Genomic DNA, 24,645 nt, shown 5'->3' with positions numbered 1-24,645 from the left:
ATAAAATTTAACACTTTTATTCATATTTCCTTATAATCAAATTGAATAGATACATTTTCCTTTTTTCTCAGAAAAAGTAATAATGAGCCTAGTGCTCTAACACCTGGGAGAAAAATAGATAAACGTGACCAAACACAAGTCTCTGAGATAATAGTCCTTGCCAAGTGTATGCTGATGGGAAACTGGCTTCTTTTGAATGTGGAAGGAGAGGTGTATCCCATGTGAAGGGAGCACCGTTATGATTTTGAAAATTGCACCACGCATCTTCTTGTTGGTATCTGCTTAATTTCTAGGAATATTTCATTAACATTTCTTTTGTGAGTTTTTGTAAAGCATATCTTGAACTTTTAAACCTTGAAGTAAATAAGAATTCTAAGTGTATGAAATTCCTTGATTAAGGAAGTGAATGCCCAGAAGTGCATACAATTTCTTGAAACACTTTTATACTCTATTAAAGTTTGTTGTAGAAAATCCTTGTTTAACATTATACACCAAAAACATTCTAAGCTTAATTTCAAAAAGATTAAATGCCAAAGAGCAGAAAATTCTTAAAAACAACCACTTCTAACTTGTCACCTTGTTGTTAACATTGACAATTTCACATGGAAATGTCAAATTTCAGTTTTCAAAGTCATTTGACTCTTTCACTTTAAGTCAAATAGTAAATGTGACTGAACCTTCAATATTTTAATTAAAGCAATTTTATGTATTTGTCTTTTCTCATCTTTTTATACCTCATTCTTGGATTTTTAGATAATTCTGAAATCACTTCCATTGGTACTCACATGTAACTCAAGTTTGAAATATGGAAATAGTTATTGGGGTGGTGTGTGTGTGTATGTGTACCTTTTGTGTGCCAGAAAATAATCAGGCAAAGTGATTTTAAGATAGTAATCTTTAGCAAAAGCAATAATTTTGTTTTTCTTCCTCTGAAGAGTTCAGCAGATCTAGACTTGAAAGTGTGCTGACTTAAGTATTTCTTGTACAGTTCAAGTGAAATTGAGAATCATTTCTGTTCACTTGAGCAGGATGGCTAAGGAGGGCGTTTTCTTTTAAAGAAAGATGACCATTATGTCTTACAATGTAAAATTTACTTTGGTATTTCTTTTTTGGTGTTCTTGGCAAAGACATTTATAGGCTGGTATTCTTCTCTAGTATTGTCCGTCTTTATATTATTTAATTGTGCTTTTTATTTTACTTGAAATTAGAGGCATATAGATTGTCAAGACAGCTTTATGTTGAATAAATTCATGTCTTTGGAGGAGGCATATGCAGCTTGACTGAGAGAAAATAAGCAAAGATGGCTTCTATCATAAATAATTCTGACCCAGTTTCTCAAATCTAGGTAAAGAGACCAACACCCAAATTCTACTCATAAAACCTAAGTAACATACATAGGCTGTGCAGATGTGGATAAAATGCTAATATAATTCTATGGTTTTTAAAAATTAATTTTTAATCACATGAGTGACATATCTTTGTTTCTCTTGTTAAAACAAAATACACATGAAACAAATTTTCCTCTGGCTGCCACACCTCAGTAGGCATGCCCATCCTGCATAAAACTAGAGCTACACTATATAATTATAATGATTGAATGGCCAAGATCCTAAGAGGAACACCTGCCCACTGTTTCTAAATTTTCCTTGTTCAGGAAAATCTGAACTCCTCAAGGTTAAGGAAGAGGAGACCCCAGGGTTACCCACAAGACTCTGACCTGTGGTACTACAAGAGAGAAGTAGAGAGGGAAAGAATGTTCTTGTTCAAGAACACACCAAACTTTAATGAGGTTAAGTTGTACAAACTTATGTGGAATTTTATATTAGGAGAAGTTATCTAACTCAATATACATGTATATGTATATAAATAGATACATACCTACATGTATATATCAAATAATTTTGTTAGAACCTAATAACTAATAAAACTATTTCTAATTCTTGCTTATATTTGTATTCATCCACTTAATCTATACATTTGATACCTACTATTTGTACCTACTATATGGTAGGAATTTTTCAGACATTATTTCTAATGTTGTTATCCCTATTTTATTTCTTAGGAAGTTGAGATTCAGAGAAGTAAATCGTGCATCCCAAGCTGCAGTGGTAGTCAGGGAATGGGATGAGGTTGAACGCTGTTTTTCCATAGGTTCTTTCTTGGTATCAGATTGCCTCAGAGAATCAGTTTCTGGGATGTACAACTAAAATTGTTTAATATCTTTGACCCATTAAATGGCATAAAATTTTAAATTCTCATTCTAATATCATTCTGATTTTCTGAAGATCTTCCTTCGATGACAGAAAAGATACTGTCTAAATGTTTAACCACAGATACTAAGTGGGTTCTGACCAGTCACAGTGGGCTCCACTTGTATGTCCAACAGTTGAACGTCAACTCAGGTTGAAGGCCTCATGAAGCCTAATTAATAGCAATATAAGCCGGTTTAAACGCTTTTGGCCAGTTAATATATTTTTTAAAAAGCACCACAACGTTGTTCTCAAAATCTTTGTCTTAATCTGGTATTAGCCATAGTTAGAACATTCTGGTTTTAAGCTCTCAAGTAGTTTCTGGGGTTTGTTTTTATTGAGTCATTGAAAAATTAAAGTAAATGAACCTACAGAATTTCCTGACTGAGAATCTGCCCTGTTTTTCCCTTTTTCTAGGTCTATTATTAGCAGAAGATTTTTCTGCATAGTTGGCACGCTGTACCTGTATCGGTGTATTACAATGTATGTAACTACACTCCCAGTACCTGGTATGCATTTCAACTGTTCTCCGAAGGTAAACTATTCCTTGCTGTAATTTCCCTTTCTGTTTGTTTCTCGTCTTGCCCTGGGGTTCTTTGAGTGAGGTTGCAGGAAAACATTTCTTCAGAGTACAGTGGAGTCCCTCCTCCATCTGAGAATGTTACTAAATGATATGGCCAGGCAGCCCCACCCTTCCCAGAATCTCTAAGTCCTGCCAGTGCCTCCCAACTGGGGAAATATGTGGTCTAGTTTGTGTGTTGGAAGCAGTTAAGCTTTGTGTAGTTCCTTGGTTTCCTGCCAAATTTTTAAAATATCACTCATTTCTTTGACACGCATCCAGAAGCTTTTATATGCTTCCTGTCTCTCAGAGGGAGAGCTCAATTTCAAGTGATATTTTTTCCATTTTCCTTCTATTAATCCCTACAGCAGAGCCGGGAAGAGAAAGTATTCCTATTTCCTTGCAGTTCTCAACCAAGCCAAATAAGATCACTTTTCTCTAGGGTAATATATTTGCCTTATCGATTTTCTCTAGTAACAAAGAAGTCTTTTTAAAAATAAACTTTATTCCTCTTATTATCTCTACCGTTCCATCAGAGTCACGTGACCCTCTTCACCTCCTAACTTTTACCTTGGAAGAATTTTTAACTAGGGTGATTGTTGGAACTCTATGAAATAACTAGCAGAAGATTTTATTGTTAAAATATTTATGTACATTAAAGCTCTTTAATGCATTTTTTTAAAAGAGGCTAATTTCTCTCCTTGATTTTTGGTGGGAGAAAATGTAGTATACTCTGATGTATTTGAGATCATTTCTTTGCATTACACCTGTGTGGGGGAAACAGCCAAACACTTTCAGTCTCATTGCTTTGTACTTCTGTTCCTCCCAGAAGAGATGTTCTCTTTGATAGAACCTTTGGAAAGAGAGCTGAAAAATCACTCTGGATTTTTAATTTGATCATATGGAATTTTGGGTCTCTTTAATTTGTGTGTCTCCTGTGACTCCTTTCTTTCCTAAACTTACGTATATGCCTACAGAGATAACTCATTTCTTACTCAACTGTTTTCTTTTTTTTTTTTTTGCTATACACTACTTCCTTAGCTCCAGAAGAGGTGTCATACAAAAGGAATGTTCTCAACATTCCACTCTTCTCTATCAGCCATCCTGGCTCCCTGCACTCTCCTTCTTGCGCTTTCTTTTGCCCTTCCAAAGAAGCCAGCTTCACATTGGTTTTATTGTCTGCGAAAGCTCTCAAGCACTCACCTGTAACTCCTGGGTTATAGGGAATATCTTGTCATTGAAAATCCAAGGATGTGGACTCTTGCTGGGAGCCTGGCTTGATAAGCAGCATGTTCTCAGCAGTAAACTGACAGTTTAGGATATTCACCTAAGTTTAATTCAACTCGTTAAAATGTCTGTGCATTGGGAAATTTTGCTACCAAGGGGTAGGTGGATGTAGGTTCTGGCCAAGCACATGTTGAAGATGGATCCAGTATTGAGGGGCCGTACCATGTAGCCTTTCTCCCTACTCTGGTTCTAAACTTACTTCTTCTTGAGGACTACTGTAGCTCCACCAGTTGCTGGCAAGCCCATACTTGGTGAGCCATGGGTTCTTGCAGAGTCAGCTTGAGTCATCAACATATCTAACCAAGATTCTTTGCCTAAGAATAGCTTGTGAGTTTTCTTTGTAAACACAGAAGTAGCAGCGGGAACTGTGCACAAACGTATTGCTCATTTATTGTGTTGCCAGAAATCCCAACTAGGGCCATCATTCTATGAGGATCTTCTGGAAACTAGAATCTTAAACAGTAGGAGGTGAAATATTAGCACACCTTGGAAAAAAGTACTAGTTAAAACTCATTAAATCTAATTGCTTATTTTGTAGAATGAGACTCTTGGAAGAAAGGATTTAGAAAACACTTTTTTATTCTGAAAATTTTCACATGTATCCCAACTGGTATAAGGAACTCCCAAAAACCCAACACTCAGATTCAATAATTATCAAGATTTGCGACATTTGTTTCATCTCTTTTTTCTTTTTGAAGTATTTAAAGCAACTCCCAGATAATGTCATTTCACCTCCACATACTTTAGTATACATCTAAAAACTGTGGACATTTTAGTACAAAATCATAATGCTATTGGTGTTCAACAAAATTAATAGTAATTCTGTGATATCAGCAATTACAAGTTGATGGAATATCTTGATTGTCTTAAAATGCTTTTCCTTTTTTTACAGTTGGTTTGTATAAATTAGGGTCCAAAATCTTTATATTACATTTACTTGTTCTGTCTTTTAAGTCTATAATTCTAGAGCAGTCCTTTCTTCCTTTCCCCTCTGCCAGTAGCCTGTAGACATTAGATTAATTGTCCTATAGGATATCCCACTTTCTGGATTTATCCGTTTGTTTGTTTGTGGTGTCAAGTGACTTGTGTCACTCTATGTTTCCCCTGAATAGAAAGTTGGCTCTGCAGACTTAATTAGATTCAATTTTAGCTTGTTAACAGAACACTTGCCAGGTGGAACAGAAAGATTTCTGAAGCTAGGCACAAGAATTGGGAAAGGCTTCCAAGGCTTGGTGCTGCCTCTTGGATGGCAGATCAAGCTTAAGAAATTAAGTGGTCAGGCAAGGGCTAGAATCCTCCACTGAGAACGAGTATCTGAAGAGAGAAAAGGGTGACACTGGAGAGAAGCCTCAGAGGACAGCTTTGCCTACTTTAGAATCATACCTAGGGCTAAGGGAATCAGAAGTGAGAGGAACCTTATTAAAAGTTACTCAGGCCAAAGTTCTGTTTGATGTCTGAACATCATCGCCACTGAATCTTCAATCTGTCTCTGAACCATTGTACAGAGAGGGAACTTATTGCCCCTGTAAAAATACAAATTTACTTAATAGTAAAAGGAACACTGAAGTCAAGGTTAAGACAGTCTTACACAACCACTTACTAGCATTGGGCAAGTCATTTAACTTTTCAGAGCCTCAGTTCCCTCCCTAAATGGCAAAGCAGAGCTAATGATGCTTTTTGAAATCTGTTTTAAGGAGTTATAGGTATGAAAGGAGACAGTTTCTAGGGGCTGTGTCAGTGTAACGTGCTATACAGAAGTAAGAAGAGGACTTGGTATTGTCATCATGCTTCAATCCCTAGACTCTTATTCATCCAGTGAGAACTGATTTAACAAACATGCATTAAGGACCTACTGTGCTTTGGGTGCTAGAGTATGAGGCATGAGTAAGGTAAATATAGTTCCTACCTTTTTGGAAAACACCTTAGAATCTGTTAGTTTAAATTTGTAACTTACGTAATAAATGTGTAAAATGCTGTAATAAGGGCCTCAAGCTAAGCTACTGGCCCTAAGGATGGATGGAAAGGAAGAAACAGACTTGAACAATATTTAAGAGACCAAATCAATACAACTTGATAGTAGATTTCATACAGGGAATGAGAATAGGGAAAGATTTCAGGACTGGATTTTACCACTGGTATAATGACATGGTATAGAGGAAATGAGAGATAATGACTTGGATTAAACACAGAATTTAAAGTATCTGTGAGATGTCTAAGTGGTGGTGTCCAGGATATTTAGCAATATAGTCTAAAGCTGAGGGAAATATCAGGGCTGGAAAATAAGTATTTGTGAATCATCATATTCTGGATGGTGGTTAAAGCTGTGGATATGGATGAGAAGGCCCAGAGACAAGACACAGAAAGCACAATGCTTCCAGAATTGGATATTCCATGATTTGAGACACCAATTAAGGCCTGTCACTTGGTGGATACTCTGACAGTTACTCAGTCATCACTAAACTGTAAGGGGGGAGAGTTGAGCTTTAGAATATGACTTCCTGTTTAATACAGTCGTATGAACTTAAGCTTTCACTATGCCATTAAAACCCGTAATTAGTGTACTTAATGCTTCCCTTAATGCCAATACTCAAAATATGCAGCTTCTAAGAAAAATGTTCCAACAAGTATACAGTAGTGATTCTAAAAATTGGTCTTACTGTTCTTTCACTCGATGGCAGTATAGCTTCACAAAATGTAATCACTCAGAGAAATAATCATCCTTCGAGATGATCAGTTTGTGAGGAAAAGTGGGCTTCTCATAAATGTTTCTGCAATAATAATAAGCCCCTGGGAAAAGGAAGTGAAAAGGGAAGTGGATGTGTTCAGTTTCTAGATTGCAAATTTCTGGTATATCCCATGATATGGTATACATGTGTGTGGCTTACACTGGAGGCTGGCAAGTTTTTGATACCTTGATTAGCCCATGTTACGCTCATCATAGCTCCAAAGGTGTGTTCCATCATGAAAACAACCTCTTCTCATCTTGTTACAACTGTTTATGATACTGTTTTTTTTAGAAAAGGGGCAGAATATTTGAGAATTCTTTGGTGTGTAAGCTTCCTGTCGGTAAGGTTTTTCCTGTTTTAACAAACTCCTTAAAATTAAAAAAAAAAAAAAAAAAAAAAAAAAAAAAAAAAAAACAGATAAACAGGCAGCCTAATGCTAATAGAAGAGAAGAAATAACTTACACTGTTTTCGACTCTCATTTTAATAATCAGATGAGTTAATCTAATAGTGACTAAACAGTAAAATGAGATGCATGTTTGGGTGTGTTTTGTGGTCTCCATGGTGACCTTAGAGTTGAAAAGCTTTGAGAAGAGAGATATTACATTAAGACAGGGACACTCAGCTGGCTAGTGCATTAATCCAATATGGAGTTTTCAGTGAAATGATTCTCTTGAACTTGAAAAACATGTTTTGCTTTGTTTTATTTTGTTTTGTTTTAATTTTTGCCTCAGACGTAACTTTGGGCAGGGTTATGTCTGGGAGGCATCTGAGGTTGATCGCTCAGTGGAGCAATATAATACAAATGCAACAGCAGAACAGCCTTCATGTTCTTCTCTGCCACTGTCAGCTTTTCTGCAGTGCACAGATTCGAAAGATGAAACCACCTCCTTTGACTTGCTGCTGAGCTGTAATGTCACAACCATCAGCCTAACAGGTCCCTATGCTGGCACAAGTTCAGTCTTAAAAGGCAGCAGACTCATTGCTCTTTAGGATGTTACGGCCTTCTTCAGTTCTTTCTCACTTTCCTGGGTAGCCGAGTATTCCAGGTGCCCTCCACACTGACAAAGTTTGATATTGTGATTAGCTCCTACTAACCTTATCAGTATTTCAGGATATGGCTTGTGTTCCATTACCAAAATAGCTTTCTGCCATCCTGTGATGGTGTGCAACTTAAATTGTCAATGCTTGATTTTGCATAACTTTCTGCTTGTCTTCCAGTTTCTGATTGTTATTAAAAATTTCCTTTTCGTTCTCAATTCTTTTTTTGCTACTTCTTGCATATACTTTCCAGTAACCTTTCACATCCTAAATCTGTCTTTGCTTTTCCTTTTCTCTCATTGCTACTATTCTTTTCCTTTTTCAGTAATTAAAGATAGCAATGTACTAAATACTTTCTGTCACTTAAAAAGAGAAGTTTTCATTTTAAATAAACTATACATTCTTTGTAGATATATTGAAAGACTACAAAAAGAAGAAGGTTTAAAAAACTACTCATGACCCTATCTACTATTAACAATTCAGTGTATTAGTTCCTTATCTATGCATTTTTTACATAATTCTGATGGTGCTGTCTATGCATTTATTATTCATGTCTCCTTATATTTAACATTTGATGTCTGAATTTTTACATTATTTTATAAATTCTAGCCTTTCGAAAGGCTTTCTAACTAAAAAGAAGACACCACTTTCACAGAATGTGAGACAGGCAGATTGTTGATGTGATTTCATTTGATAGTCAAGAAGGTTGCTTATTTCCTGAGCAAACGTTTCTAGAGAACCTGCCCTATGTGGGCATACGGGTAAATTTTGAGGACACACAATGTACAAGACAAGCACCTTCTCCCTCTGGGCATCCAGAAGCTGTGAAAAAGACAGTGTAACCCCCAGATCCCCCTCTGACTCCCTGCAGTAGGCTTGCGGAGCCAGTTGCCATGGGTGCACAGACACTGGAGGCACCTGTGCTGGGAGCATGAGCTGCCCTGTGGATGTGCCTCTGAGCCCAATCTCAAAGGAGGAATAGGAGTTTGCCAAATGGAAATGAAGGGAGGAAAGGTTTTCCAGCTGGAGGAAACATGTATGGAAGAGAATCGGGGAATAAGGTGAAGTTAGATGTATCTGGAAATGGGATCTTATGAGGCAAGTGGCCAGAGATGACTCCAGACAGGCAGTCAATCTTGTGGGCAGATTTTAAAGGGCCTTGACACCCAACTAAGGAGTTGCGGCTCTATCTATCGGCAATAGGAAGCCAGGAAAAGTTTTAGCAGGGATATTATTTGATCACATCTGTCTTTAGAAACATCTCTCTCCATTGATAGAGATAGTAGGGTGTTTGGGAGGAACAGAGGGAAGTAGACTTACGTAGTATCAAATTATATGCACCTGTTTTGTGCCAGATATGAATTTAAATGTTGTGTTTTTATTTAATTCTTATAACATTGAGTGGGAGAAAATTGCAGTTGATTCAGAGTTATGTGACCAGCCTAATATCTCATAGGTACTAAATGGCAAAGGCAAGAAGACTAGCCAGGTCTCTGTTCTTGGTACTCAAGTGAGGGAGACGGATGATGCTTCTGCATGGATTTCTGAATTAGAGATGAGGAAGGGTGGAGCGGGACATGTTTGGGAGGCATTGGGAAGGTGAGAAAGATGATCCAAATGGCTGAAGCCATCTGGTATGAAGAGGTAACCAGGGTCAGAAAGCATTTACTGGGGAATTCTAAAAAGCCTCAGAGCTGACCACGTGTGACTCTAAATAACTAATATAGTTACTAATCATAAAACTAATAAGAGAAATTTTAGAAATAAAAAATTACTATTTTGCAACCACTACAGTAATAATTCAAGAATTATAATTTAGAATCATCAATGGATGCTAAGGCCCTTGTGTAAAAGGTTGGCGATCATAATATTTACATAATTTTAAAAAATAACAGATTGCTTATTAATTATAAAGGGGCAAAGGTATGTATTTAGTGGAGAAATACGGTAGACACTCCCATAGTCAAGTGATCAAACCCGTAGAAGGACAAATGACATCAGGTGCTTCTGAATGTGATGCACTGAGAGGGATACAGCATCATCTCGGGAATATTCCTGGCAACAATGTTTAAGCTGGATTTAAACAGAAGGCAACATTCAGATAAAACCAAATCAAGCAATATTCTATAAAGAAACTGGATTGGGCTCTTCAGTGTCATGAGGAAAAAAAGACTGATAAATTGTAGTAGACTAAGAAGAAATCAGGGCATGACAAGTAAACTCAGTGTATATTCTCTGATTGGAACCTAGACTGGGGGAAAAAAGCTCTAAAGGACGTTGTTGACACTATCGAGTAGTTTGAATATGGACTCTTTTTTAAGTATGGCAGTATTATATAATTGTTAAAGTTCATGAGTGTGATTTTAGAAGCGAATGTCCTTGTTATTGTATTTAGATGTGAGGTGTTTTAATTTATTGAACTTCTTCTCAAAGGACCCAGGAAAAAAAGTGAGAGAAAGAAGAAGAAAATGTGATACCATGTTGATAATTAATGAGCCGAAATGAAGTGTTTACAGGTGTACAGGTGTTCACTTGCTACTTTTTCACATTTATAATTTCTCAAACTAAAAAGCCAAGGGCAATCTTTTTTTTTTTTTTTTTTTGCAAATCTCACTTCCTAACCCGGTAGACTGAAGGCTCCTCCAACACTCCTAACAAAAGGAGATGTGATTTTGTTAAAGGGAAATCTTGCCTGACTGAAATTCTAGATTTCTTTAATGTGACAAATAAGAATATGGGTAATAGAAATCCATACCTGACTTATATTTAAGATTTTATGAAGCCTTTGATAAGTCTTCTGGTTAGAGACTACAACAAGATTAAAAGGTTTTTTTTTGCTGGGGGAAGGAGAGGCTGGTGGGAGATTAGTGTTTTATTGCTGATAATTGCTTAGAGGCACCCGCTACCCCAAACACAAGTCTGCTTAGTATAGGAATTGATGAGTATGTTTGAGAATGGAGAAATGCAGACAGCATTTCATAGCTGAGTAAAGGGAAAAGTCTATTTTAAAAGTTGTATGTATGAATTCTAAGAGGAGTGAAATCTCTTGTCCTTTAGATCATTTGTGGTGAGCATAATATTTGTGGGTAAAAACCACATCTTTCCAGGAGTGGAGTGATTACCATATGTATAGAGAACACATAAAAGTCTCTTGAGTGATCAAGAGATGGCCACCAGTGAGTGTCCTGCAGGGATCTATATTTAAGGAAAATCATCTATATATTTCACTTGCTGGCTGTTTGGCATTGAGTTCTCCCTTAAGAACCCCCCAAAAGATGGACCTAACTTGGATTATTAAGTAATGCTGCCTGAAATTTGTATAACACTTTATATTTTAGCAATCACTTTTATAAACATTGTCTTGCTTTGGTGGGTGGAGGCTGAGGATGAGAAAATGTTCTTGCCATTTTACAGTTGAGAAAACTGAGGCTAGGATGGTAAAATGGTTTGTCTAGAGCCACCTGCATGGTAGCCCATTGAAGTTGGATTCATGCTCATTGTTGTTCCTATAAAAATGAGCTTGGAGACCAGTATAGCACAATGTAAAGCATGGAAAGTTAAAATCAATTGAGAATGTTTTGTTTAAGAAGAGAGAAGGCAGAAAATGTGCAATTTGTTTGTGAAAGAATTCCATAGAAATAACTTTTATAGGCCAGGCAAGGTGGCTCACGCCTATAATCCCAGCACTTTGGGAGGCCAAGGTGAGTGGATTTCCTGAGCTCAGGAGTTCGAGACCAGCCTGGGCAACACGGTGAAACCCCATCTCTACTAAAATACAAAAAATTAGCTGGGCATGGCAGCATGCACCTATAATCCCAGCTACTTGGGAGGCGAGGCAGGAGAAGCGCTTGAACCCAGGAGGTGGAGGTTGCAGTGAGCCGAGATTGTGCCATTGCACTCCAGCCTGGGCAAGAGAGCAAGACTCTGTCTCAAAAAAAGAAAAAAAGAACTTTTATAGAGACAGGGGAGCTTGATTTAAATAAAAACTGTACTTACGAAAAATAGTTAGTGAATAGTGAATAAATGTTGTTTTAGCTATTCAATTGTGTATTAATAAATGACATACGTAAAATTGGTTAAATTTCATTAGAACAACAACAAGAACAACAAAAAGTAAACCTGGAGAAATTGTCCAGCCTTGGGCATTGTCCTTGTCATTTGGAAAGGTGTTTGCAACAATAGCAGGCTTTTTCCAGGGACCTAAAGGCAAGATTGTTTAGCTCAGAGGTAAGACATTTGGGCTCTGAACCCACCTGAGTCACTCTATGTGACCTTGGTACTGGTTGGTAAGCCACTCTCTTAAATGGGCATAGTAACATCTGCACTCACCAGCAGACAAGCTCATAAGGATACAGTGAGATAATTGATGGGAAAACACTGCTAAAATGTTGGAATCTCTGTACAAACAAAATATATTATTTTATTTTGTAAAACTACCCTACAAGTCCTGTTTTTACTGACCAACAGTAAAATAAGGCAGGAGAAATTGTAAAAGGCAGCTTTGAGCCTCTTCATTGCTGCTTTGAAATCTAAAGCATTCATCACACTTTCAAACACATTACCTTCCCAGTGGGGACTACAAAGTCAGGCTAAAGGACATTTCATAACTTACGTTAATTCCGCTGCTTGATTCCTTTATCAGATCTGGTCTTCGAGGGTTTAAGAGCAGCATTTTTGGCATTTCATGGATGAAATGAATTTTCTGTTCATCAGCACATGGTGTTAGAGTTGAAAAATACTTGCGGAAACTTCTTTTTTCATAGCCAAAGGCTCACTCACTGGTTCTAAGTGTCATGGTTAGGAGGGCTGTTACATGCCAGTGGAAATTTGGGAAGTGGCATAGTTTTTGCTGTTTTGGGCCACTTGGGAAGTTGATGTTGAGGGAGACCACAGTGTGTAATGTGTGTTTCTCAGTTGCAGACTGCTGAAGATGCAGACTGATGAGGATTCCACCAATCCTCCTCCTGATCCTCTTACTTGATCCCTGTATTGGATATGGTCTTTGGTCTGAGTGTTTAACAGCAGCCTTTTTGCATTTGGTGGATGATAATGAATTTTCTGTTCTAGAGGAAGACTGATCTTTGGGAACAAAACAATATAATTTGTCTTAATAGGAGGGATGGAGGGAGGCAGGGAGGGAGGTAGGGAGGGAGGGAGGTGGGGAGGGACTTTTGAGAAAATGTCTGGCTGTTCATGGTAGTTGGAATAGTATGATATTACTTCTGCAAGGTACCTAGGCTGCTGAAGGAAAAGTTCCTTTATATGTATTGAGTTCCTGGTTTATCCAAGCTTGTGAGAGACAGGCTTGCACAAGGCAGCATATAGTTTTATAAATAGCACATTTAAATAGTCAGGGGACTTGGATTCCAGTCTCGGCTCCAACACTGGAGGCCTACAGTAGATAGGGTCTGCCTTGCTGACTTTCCTGGGCTGCTCTAAGCTGCAGCATTAGCCATTGTCAATGCTTATTTTAAATAGCATTTCTAGTCCTCAGTACTCACTTTCAGCTCTTCAACAAAGCTATACCAAAGCCGTCAAAGCTATGAAAGCCATTGATTTGTGCAGCATTATTTGATGGGTTTTAGTTCTAGGTTACTCCCTTCCTCCTAGTAGGGCTGAAGTGCAGTCAGTACCCCTGCTCTGCAAATGTAGTTAAGAAAAGCCAGTGCCCTAGGCCATCTGCAAACTGAACGATGGCAAACAGACTGTCATCAGTACATCGTGTTAGCAGTGAGAAAACACTGGGGAAACCTGTGTCTTTCATAACCAAAGGCTCGCTGGTTCTAAATGTGCTTGACAGTGTGTCTCATTCAGAAGCCTTTCCCTCTTCCTTCTGCTCTTTCTTTCTATGCTTTGGTATTGTGTGAGTGATTTGGCCAGTTCACCTAATTTCTTGATAGTTCATTAGAATTTGAAGAATATTGCCTGTTTTTACTGGTTATTGGTTTTCTGTGACCCTGGGAAACCATAATGCACAAAGTGGTAGAGATATGAGACTTTCTTGTCACAGCTTTGTAGTATCCACTGAAAGTTTTTATGTCTCCCTTAAATTATCTCTGCTTTCAAAAATAGACATTCCAAAGCTACTGATAGGCAAGGTTGCAATTCCAGTTATAATAGAGTAAGCACACTCCATCTTTCTTTCACACTGAATGCAGCCAAAAAACACTGGGCAGAATATATGGATCAGCTATTTGAGGAATCAAAAGCAAATGATAGCGGGCAGATGGAGGAAGGAAACCAAAATGCAAGGTATGAAAGACCCAGTCCAGAGTTTCCTGTTTTGTTTTGTTCTTTTCTTTTTTCCATTCACATTTCCTGCCTGGATTCAAAGTCAGTGCGCATCCCAGAATTGCACTCTGGGTACAGACAGAGCTCCAAGGGAATCCCTCTCTTTCTGGCCAAAGGAGAGGAAGGGAAGCCGCACCAGGACAGACTGGAAGAAATCCTACCAATTTCTATGCTAACCCTGTTAACATTTAATATGTTACATTCTAGACTTTTTCTGCGCATAGTGTTTGTAAAACAGTTATAGTTATACCAAACATTGTGTTTCCTGTTTTTTCTCTTAATAGAGGAATATGCTTATAATCTAAACTTACTATACAGTCACTGTAAACTTATTTTTAAATAATTTGGTAAGCAGCTGTAGCCTGGTTCAGGGCTTCTCAAATCTTAATGTGCATTTAAATTGCCTTAGATTCTGGTTCACTGGTCTACCTTGGGACCTGAGAATGCATTTACAGCAGGCACCCCATCTTGCCAATACTGTCCCCGGAAAGACCAGGTTTTGAACAGTTATTTAACAGTTCCCATTTAGGTTGTTTCCAGTTTGTTGCTTTTTTTCTTTAGAGACAGGGTCTCACTCTGTTGCCCAGGCTGGAGTGCAGTGGTATGATTATAGCTCACTATAGCCTTGAACTCCTAGGCTCAAAGGATCCTCCCGCCTTAGCCTCCCAAGTAGCTGGGACTACAGGCACATGCCACCACACCCAGCTTACTTTTTAATTTTTTGTAGAGGTCTCGCTATGTTGCCCAGACTGGTCCCAAACTCCTGGCTTCAAGCAACTCTCCCACAGTGCTGAGATTACAGAAATGAGCCATCACTCCCAGCCTGTTGCTTTTGTAATTAGTGTGATGGTGGGATATTTTTGCACATAGAACTTTTCTTCATATTTGGTATTACTTCTTTGGGGTAGACTCCTAGAAGCAATGTAACTGGGTCAGAAGTTATGACTATTTAAATTGCTGGTAAACTATTGATGATTATTTTCTCAGATTTTGCCAATGATAATAAATATATTCTTTATATCTGAGCCTCATTCGAAGCTTAGAATGGTTCAGCTGTATGAGGTCACACAGCAAATCGTTCGAAGAGCTGTGATTTTACCCCCAGGTATCTGTTTCGCAGCCTGCTCTTCCCCTGCACTACTTCGGAGACAGCCACTGCTTCCCCCATCCCCTCCATTTAAACAAGTCTAGCTCTGCTTGTGCTTGCCTCACCGTTAGCTCACTCTTTTTCCTTTTAAGCTTTGCTAATTCAACATGTGAAAATGAGCTCCTCTTATGTTCATTTTTATTTATATTTGTTTGACAGAGTTTATGCCTCTATCTGGTCACATCCCTGGTCCTTTGATAAATTTTGTTTCCTAAGTTGGTCTTACTTTACTTGACTTCTCTGTGCTGTGTAAACAATACAGATATTAACTTGTTTCTGCTGCAACTGTTTTGTAATTTGTCTTGTATTTTGTTTGCTTTTTTTAAACATAATTTAACATTTTCTTTCTCTTTTTCTATTTCCCACTAAACTTAAAGAGGTTTTCCCTTTGCAGAAGTTTGATAAACATAGGAAGATATGTTTAAAAGGAAGCGTAGGGGCTTTAAGGGCACCTGTGAGAAATACAGCATTAAATTTTTGCTTTTTTCCTCAGTGCCAGGCTTACTTGATAATTTCTCCCTTCTGCCCAAACACATGGTTTCTCCACAAAGATTTTCATGCTCAAATGAGAGGACAAATTATGGGTGATGCTGTCTCGAGGATATGATTTATCATTTTTAAAACACAGAGTTAGAAGGGCATTATGAAATAATGTAAAATGAAGAAATACCCAAGCTTTTTTGCCATAATTTTCTTCTACATTTTATCCATTGTTATAACATAACTAGACCAAACTTTTAATTTGAAACTTTAAAAAAAAAGTATCATGTTTATACAGGCATGCAATTTAAAAAATAAAATAGTTCTACACAACTTGATGTGAAAAAACAATAGTCTTCTTGTCCTGACCCCACCAGTGCCTTTTCCTATTCTGCTTCAACTCTTCTAGCTGAACTTTGTGTTATTTAACTCTATGTCGTTCACTCTTTTTTTTAGATTTTTAAAATGTGTTTACTTTTGTGTCTCCACATGACATGAGATATTGCTACTCTGTAATTTTTGAATATAGGCATTCTCTGTTACTGCCTTCCACTGTAGAAGGCAAAGCTTTAGTGTCCTTCTGTGACTCCTCCTTCATGATCCCTACTCTCTGACCCCATCTCCACTACACATGTTCAGGCTTCCTATCCTGTCTTTACTGTGCAGTTTTTTGTCCTTTGTTTAACTCAATATGCAGTGCTTACATTATTACAGTTCTGTAAATGCTATTCACGGCCAAGACATGTAGTTTCCTAGAATTCCTTTCCTTCTCTGCACAACATTTTGTTTCCTGTAGAGTTAGTAATTGCCTTGGTTTTTAGCTTTAGTAGTTTTCTTTGCACTTACCCCCAAATTATGAAACTCCTCTCAATATAGCCAGAGGCATTGGGTATTCTGTTGAGTTCATCTCCGTGGTGACATCTCTCCAGAGCTTGCTTTCCAGCCCAAACTTGTGAGCTACTGCGCAGTCCTTCATCTCTCCTTTATTGGCATCCTAGTGAATCCTGTTTCTTCTTTTCTCCATGTTTACTCCCTTACTATCGAGACTGTACCCTCTGTGATTCCTGGAAAAGAGTATATAAGTGGTAAATATTTTAAAATCATGTATATATGAAAAAGGCTTTAATTTATCCTTAGTTTATCCTTCAGTTTATGCTTAGTGGTAATATGGCTGGGTACAGAATTCTAAGTGGGAAATCGTTTCCCCGCAGAATCTAAAGGCATTTTCTCAAAGTTTTCTGTCTTTCAGTGTGGCTTTTGAAAAGTCTTATTCTAATGATCCTTCATATAAAGCTTGTTTTTAATCTCTGGAGGCTTTGGAGTCTCTTCTTAGTCCCCAGATTCTGAAATCCTATGATGCTGAGTCTTGATATGTAGGTCTGTTTTCTTCCATTATGTTGGGCATTGAGTGATCACTTTGGATTTGGAAATTTATATCCTCTGTGTGGTGTGCTCAATCTACCTTTTTTTTAAAATTTCCCACACTTCACTGACATATCATCCTTCCATCGTTAATCAGAAGTCTTGATAATTTTTTTAAAGGAAATTATAATAAAACGTGTTTCCCAAAGCTGGATTCTTATCAGTTAAATATTGAAAAGGGATCATGGTAACTAAATTGGGCAACCAGAATTTCAAAGAGTACTGACAAGCAGAAAATATAGACAGTCACACATTTTACTTGACAGAGCAAATAAAGGTTGCATTGAAGGAGTTGTTGAAGCTATTTATTGATCTGGTGCTGAGCACAGACTTGTATCATAGATAGGTAAATTAATTTATAATCTGGAAAATTATCCAATGCTCCCCAAGTAATTTGAGAAGATTAAAGGCACATCCCTTGTTTCAACATGATCCCTGAACATCCACATCCCAAAAATATTCATATATTTGACTACCCCAACCTTTAGCCAAGTTAGCAGGACAGTTGTCTTCTAGGCCAACCATGGTAATAATACATCTTTAAATTTTTCCTAGACTATAGATTTAAATTTTCTTTTCCCTAAATGATAGTTACACTAAAGCAATTATTCAGTCAGTCAGATAGAAGTAGTGTTTCCCTATCATTGTAATTTTTGAAAAATTGGGTAAACATCTACTGACATGTGCTTTAAAAAGTGCTAACTTTGAAAAGTCCTGAAGCCACATGATTCATCTGTAGGACCATTTTTTCCCTCCAAGGGCTACTCTTGGAATGGTAAACACTGAGTGGGCAAACTTCATGGTGGGGATTGTATGTGTCTTAATATAAGCTTAATTCTGGATATGAATAGTCATCTTAGCATATTTTCATGTGGGCTTGTAATGAATCTTCTTTTTCTTCTTTTCTGTCAGCTTTTTGGAGACTGGGAAGCCCAACTGCGGAGAATAATGAAGCTCATTGCTGGAGGTGGCTTGTCTATCACTGGCTCTCACAACATGTGTGGGGACTATCTGTACAGCGGCCACACGGTCATGCTAACACTCACCTACTTATTTATCAAAGAGTGTAAGTCTAAAAGACTTCCATTGTAATTTCCTCACCTGCCATTTCTCATGAACTCTGGTCCTCTGGTAAAGCTCGTTTTCTGGAAAATCTGCTGAAGCAAGACTGGAGGCTTTAGGAGGGTCACAGCTTCATCTCATCACCGTGCAACTGGCACCCAGGGAAATATGTGGAAGGACAGAACTGGTCTTCCTGAGGAGGAGGTGTCCTGGAGTGTCATCTGTAGTACTGGGGTGGAGGGAGTTCCAAGCACAGCCTGCAGGGTGTGTCATGAGCCAGTTATACAGCTGCTGTAAGGAGCCAGATGGAAATCTCAAAGGGACACAGAAATCCAGGATCAAGCCTGACTGGGTGTAGATTATGTGTTGATGCAGCAACTATTTTTTCAGCACTTGGCACTATGCTACATGCCTGAGGGTACAGTGATGGGTCAGACTCATCCCTGTCCTCAACAAGGCTATGGGCTCAGGGCTGAGGCAGATACTAAATGGTACATTGTCCTTAAGAAATGTACTTAAAATATTTTATTGTGAAATCACAAAATAATATTATAGATACCGCATACATGGCTCAGATTTAATATATATGAGCATTTTGTCATATTTAATTCAGGTAACCCTTTTAGAAAGGAAATGAAATGTTAATATATGATTAAAGCCTTTTCATTCCTTTCCTATATCATTTCCATCCATTTTTTTGTACTTGTGTATTATTATTGTTTTGTGGTTTTTAAAATGTATATACATAAATGGCATGATGCCATTTATATTCTTCTGCCACTATTTACCCTCAGATTATGTTTTTGAGATAGGAGATTTTGGTCCATTCACTTTAATTGCTATTAATAGTACAGTGCTAGAAATGAACTACACATTTTTATTCATTTCTCTACTTACAGAAAATTTTATTATCCTCAATATCACATTGTTAGAAACAGTCTGATAAGCATTATGCAGAGGGTTTCCATGAAGAGCAATGGGTAGAACCAGGCTGCTGTGGTATCACAGAGGAGGGAGATGCTTTGCCTTCTGGAGGTGTCTTGGGAGCATTTGGTACTCTGTGGGAGTTTAAGTGGTTGGAATTCAGAGTAGGGGTAATAATGAGAACGGACAGGTAAGTGGGAACCAGATCACAGAGGGTGCTTAAGCCATGAGAAGAGGGTCTGAACTCTCAGCTGATGGAGATCGGGTGCCCATTGAGGGGTTGTAACCAGTGGGGCAGTGTCATTTGTCTTTGAAGAGGGAAAAATCACTCTTGCAGCAGCTTGCAGGATGGACTGGATGGGGGGCAAAACCGGAGACCAGGAGAAAAGTTAGGAGATTGCTGCAGTAACAAAGAAAACTAGCCTGATGGCATCAGGGATGGAGAGAAGTGGCAGACACTTCAAGATACTAATAGAATCAGCAGATAACAGGATGGATTATGGGGTAGAGAAAACAGGTAGCGGACTAGGCCGAAACCTAGTTTTGTTCTTGAAAAACTAAGATAAGGAAATATAGGAAGAGGAGAGAGATGCACTTCAGGGCACTGAGGTAGAAAAGGGAGAATAGATGTTCCAATGCTTATACTTAGTATGTGAGCAGATATAGTGAATTCTAGCAAGATCTATTCAGAATTGTCAGGGCATAATCCAGCCCTTGGACTGGGATGTAACTGGATGTGGACAGTGGGAATCACATAGGCCAGATGTCAGCAGCCCTGGGGGAGGGATTCCTGGCTCCTGCTGCCTGATACCTGAAATTCTTTAATGGGGTCAAGCCTTATCCATCTTGACAATAAGGCAGCGTGTCATAGTGAGAGGCAGAGGCCTTGGTACTATCACTTACTAGCTCTATGACCCCGGGAAGAAACTTTAACCTCTCTAAGTCTTAGTTTCCTCATGTTTAGAATGCAATATTCACATCTGCTTCATGGGGTGGGAAAAAGTTTGTGAAAATTAAAATTAGATGGCATATATGGATACTTACAGAGTCACACAGAGATTGAATGGTAGCTGTTTCTTGTTTTTGTATTCTCAAGGTATCGAATACTAATATAATTAGAATATTCCTACCCTGACTGCTCCATTTAATATTTGCAAACTGCCCTTCACTCCCTATACTTCTGATCCCCCTTATCCAGCTCAACTTTATTATTTTTCCACAGCCTTTAACACCTAACATAAATTATTATGTAAATTATTTATTATAAGTATTGTCTCTTATCTCTCTTCCCCACTAGGAAGGGATCTTCCCACAAAGGCAGGCTTCTTGCCTTTTTTATTCATTGATCCAGGTACCTAGAGCATTGCCTGTCCCTGGTATGTAAGAGGCTCAGTGAATATTGGTTGAATGAATGACTGGTTCTTGGACCCCTTGAGAATCCAATAAAAGCCTGAACTGCTCATGCTGGTGTGGAGAGTGTAGATCATATTCAAACAACATTTTGCCTAACATTGCAGAGCCTCTGAATCCCACAATTGAGAATCCAAGGTAGAAAGGCCTGCACTAATAGAAATTTTGATGTTTTTCTCAGGTAATTTCCCAAATGGAGGTACAGACAAGTATTTATCTGACACAATTCAGCCTTTGAGAAGGCACTTGAAGTAGAATTCCCAGGCATCTGGATGCTTTTCTGTTTGTATTTGAGAAATGAAAATCTCAAAGACTTTCAGATTAGTGTATGGTTGCAAAACTTGGAAAGCAGTACAGTTAAATCAATTATGACTGCTTAGTCCTTGTATTAGGCTCTATGGACCAAAAGGTATTGATTTTTATATAGAACATCAACCCCAAATTAACTAGAGGTAAATTTAAATGTCAATGGACAGTTTTTAAAAATGAAGCATGGTGCATTAACCTGTCCTTATCTGATTAGACTCATCTTTTAAACACTATTTATGATTGTATGAATCAATAACCAAATATGAATTACTATCACTAGTATAATCACATCATAAAAAGCTGTTTCTGTTCTAACCTTGGTTACAGATAAATGAAAGCCCTTAGATTCACTAGGTCTGTTTTCAGAAGGGAAGACTCAAGGTAATTGGATTCAGAAGCATTAGTAGAGGCATAGTTGAGTGCCCTTAATGTCATTTGAATAATGGGACTGTTGCAAATCTCTCCCCCTTTCAGATTCCCCTCGACGACTCTGGTGGTATCACTGGATTTGCTGGCTTCTCAGCGTAGTTGGAATCTTCTGTATTCTCTTAGCGCATGACCACTACACTGTGGACGTGGTGGTGGCATATTACATCACCACGAGACTCTTCTGGTGGTATCACACTATGGCCAATCAGCAAGTGAGTTTCTCCGCTTTTGATTTTAGCTTCTATTGCTTCTGGCTTGGTGTTGCTGGCTTGGGCAGGGTTCAAAGAACCCACGGATGTCTTAAGTTTCTCTTTCTTAAGAGGTAATCAACTAAGATTGTATTGTGTTTTGTGACACTGATTCTCTTCAGAATTAAGAATAAAAAGTTCATTAATGGTGTAAGGAATTCCTTCTAGAATAAGTAGCACACTTTCATTATCCATGAAAAATGAAAAATATTTTCTAAGCTTGTGTCCCTCCTTGCTTGATTCACTTTCCTACCCTCTTCTCCCTATCCTGGGCACATCACAAGCTTAATACTTAACATTTAATTAAGTGTTAATATTTTTAGCATAGAAGAGGAATACCTAAAAAGCTAACTGAGGTATTTATTTATAGGCAAGAGATGAGTGAGCCATAAGTTCTCCTTGCCCTCCCAGAATTGGCGTTGTTTTTCTACTGAGATGTGGCTCAGTTTGTAGATGAGTGTGGAGTGTAGAATGGTGGTGACAGAGAGAAGCTGGGATATGTGGGTGGACACGTAGGGTAGATATGGGATCCTTTGGGAATTTTAGCATGGCAAGTATTTGAACTTAAAGTGAAAGATTGTAAGAAATGTGTTTATGTTTCTTTGTTATCCTAGGTGCTAAAGGAAGCTTCCCAGATGAACCTCCTGGCCAGGGTGTGGTGGTACAGGCCATTTCAGTACTTTGAAAAGAATGTCCAAGGAATTGTACCTCGATCTTACCATTGGCCTTTCCCCTGGCCAGTAGTCCACCTCAGTAGGCAAGTTAAATACAGCCGGCTGGTGAATGACACATAACAGCTGTACAATGTGGGGAAAAGACAAATTGTCCGAAGTGCTAAGAACTCCATGAGAGAAGATGCCATAAAATAAACACCTCCCTATTCCTATTATCTTTCAATGGTTACCTTGACTTAACCTATTGAGTTACCTGGTCAGCACTGTGATCTTTTTTTCTCTCCAAAGGACCTGCGTTGGACAACAATAAAGAAAAATTTAACCTATCATGCACTGTACACATTTCCTGTTCATAAGTTTGGGATTTACATAACCCGCAACCACCATGTTCCTTTGTATATGATGCAACAGCATAAATGTAAGCTTTTATATCATAAGTTCTGGTCTTTCCAGTCACATCTGGAAATAAAGCGTATTATTTTCTTGGGAAAACATACTTTTCATATCTCTTGCCCCAAAGATTGGGCTGTAAGCCATTTTCTAGCAAATGTCTCTATGAAGGTTTCTAAGCACCTGAATGGGGTTTGATTCTGAAATCTTTCTACCTGTTGCACCGATATTCAAATAAAAATGATAGACACAGAAAGGTTTGGTAACTTTGGGTTTTGTAAAATCAGCAAAGACAGTGTTTCAAAAAGTGCAAAAAAAAAAAAGATTCTGTTATAAAGTGATTTTCTAAGTATTTCCTAACTTTATTTTTCAAAATGATGTTATGAAAACCAAATTTAAAGATTTTTAACATGTCAGAGAGAAGAGAGTTAAAATTTAAAAATGCATCTTGGGAGAGAAATTTGTCTATGTTTCTAGTGCCTTTCTTGTCTTGATTGTATGGTCAGTAGGCAATCTTAAATGTTTTTATTTAAAATAAAGTATTCCATGAAAATATAAATATATGTATACACTACTAAATTTTGCATTTATAGCTAAATTGAATCAGAAGACTGCTTATGGTTTTAAAATTGCAATGACTTAAATAATGAGGTTGTTAATTAGAGTCAGAGCCTGTTCACATATTGTGATCAGGTAGCAATGACATGTACCACTTAAATTATTTTATCGTCTATTTGGTAGTTCGATTTTAACTACTCAATGAAAACAGCCATGAATATCTTTTCTTAAAGAGAGTTTTGAAAATGATCACTTACCTAAAACTTGAAAGCTATGAATTAGTTATCCATACTCTCATGACAATTTTGTTGGTGAACAACAAAAAAGAGATCTATTTCTTTAAAAGATATTTGTGCAGAAACTGCATGTAACTCTTAAGTTTTACTCCTAACATACGTATGTTTGGGGAAGTATTCTATTCTATACTTGCCAATGTGGAGAACAAAATAGTTTTTTAAGAATGAAGAAGTATATATATCCATTCTGTATTTTACGTGCAGCAGAATTATCTTCCGTAGGATTTTTTTGTGTATTCACAAGGTGATATTTGTATTGTAAAACAATAATGGTGAAGGAAATAAAAAGGCTTTTAAAATTTTGTTTGTTTTAAATCTTTGTAAAGTTATTATTCCAGAGAGTATACTGGTATCTTACAGCTTACCTAGATCATAAATTAATCAAGATGCACTTTTTAATAAAAACTGATACTTAAAATAAATGGCTGTTATTTCTACTGTGTTCACATTCTCCATAGAAGTCATAAATGAAGTCATTAAAGCAAGATAGAAAATCAGTTTCAGAATTTCTTCATGGAGTGTTTTTGCTTGACATGGGACTTTTAATAATTATCTGGATTTGTTTTTCTTGGGATTCCTTAAAATATATTCTAATCTTCAGTAAATTCTATGCAGTTTTTTAATATGTAAAAAGAGCCACTTATAATTTAAATTCAAACTTTACAACAATGTTTACTAACATTTTGCATTCTCTAATTTTCAGCCAAGTTGTTTTTTTTCTTCCTATACCTGGCAGTAATATAGCTTCTCCAGTGTAGATGGAAAGGAAACGTAAATCCAAAGTGAGAAATAGAGTAATAGTACTATGATAACCAGTGGTAATGGAAAAGAACTATTCACAAAGAAAAAATGGTTATTATTATTTCTGATGTGGTGACTAAAGGAAAATGTCAACAGTGGAGATGTCTCTTTGATAAAGGATGTGTCAAGGAGGCTAGAAATATAAAACCAGAGGCCAGGTGTGGTGGCTCACGCCTGTAATTCCGGCACTTTGGGAAGCCGAGGTGGGCTGATCACTTGAACCCAGGAGATTAAGACCAGCCTGATCAATATGAAACCCTGTTTCTACAAAAAATACAAAAATTAACCCACCCAGCATGGTGATGCACACCTGTGGTCCCAGCCTCTTAGGAGACACGTGGGAG

At 37.7% G+C, this 24,645-nt stretch overlaps 1 protein-coding gene across 50 annotated transcripts in view; it reads left to right on the top strand.

Annotated features, from left to right (window-relative positions):
* The window catches only part of SGMS1 (sphingomyelin synthase 1), a 314,409-nt gene extending 290,487 nt beyond the window's left edge, over positions 1 to 23,922 (top strand). For 49 of the 50 annotated variants that reach the window (XM_077945130.1, XM_077945145.1, XM_077945147.1 and 46 more), the window contains 4 exons: positions 2,667 to 2,784; positions 18,113 to 18,266; positions 21,380 to 21,546; positions 22,197 to 23,922. In XM_077945130.1, the coding sequence (XP_077801256.1) occupies positions 2,667 to 2,784; positions 18,113 to 18,266; positions 21,380 to 21,546; positions 22,197 to 22,376 (619 nt within the window). In that variant the 3' untranslated portion in view covers positions 22,377 to 23,922. 50 annotated transcript variants of the gene reach the window in all.
* The last annotated feature ends 723 nt before the right edge of the window (positions 23,923 to 24,645 follow it).

The sequence above is a fragment of the Macaca mulatta genome, chromosome 9, assembly GCF_049350105.2.
Source record: "Macaca mulatta isolate MMU2019108-1 chromosome 9, T2T-MMU8v2.0, whole genome shotgun sequence".
Classification (NCBI taxonomy): Eukaryota; Metazoa; Chordata; class Mammalia; order Primates; family Cercopithecidae; genus Macaca; species Macaca mulatta.
The sequence above is the reverse complement of the archived record's forward strand: the minus strand, read 5'-3'. Positions and strand labels throughout refer to the sequence as shown.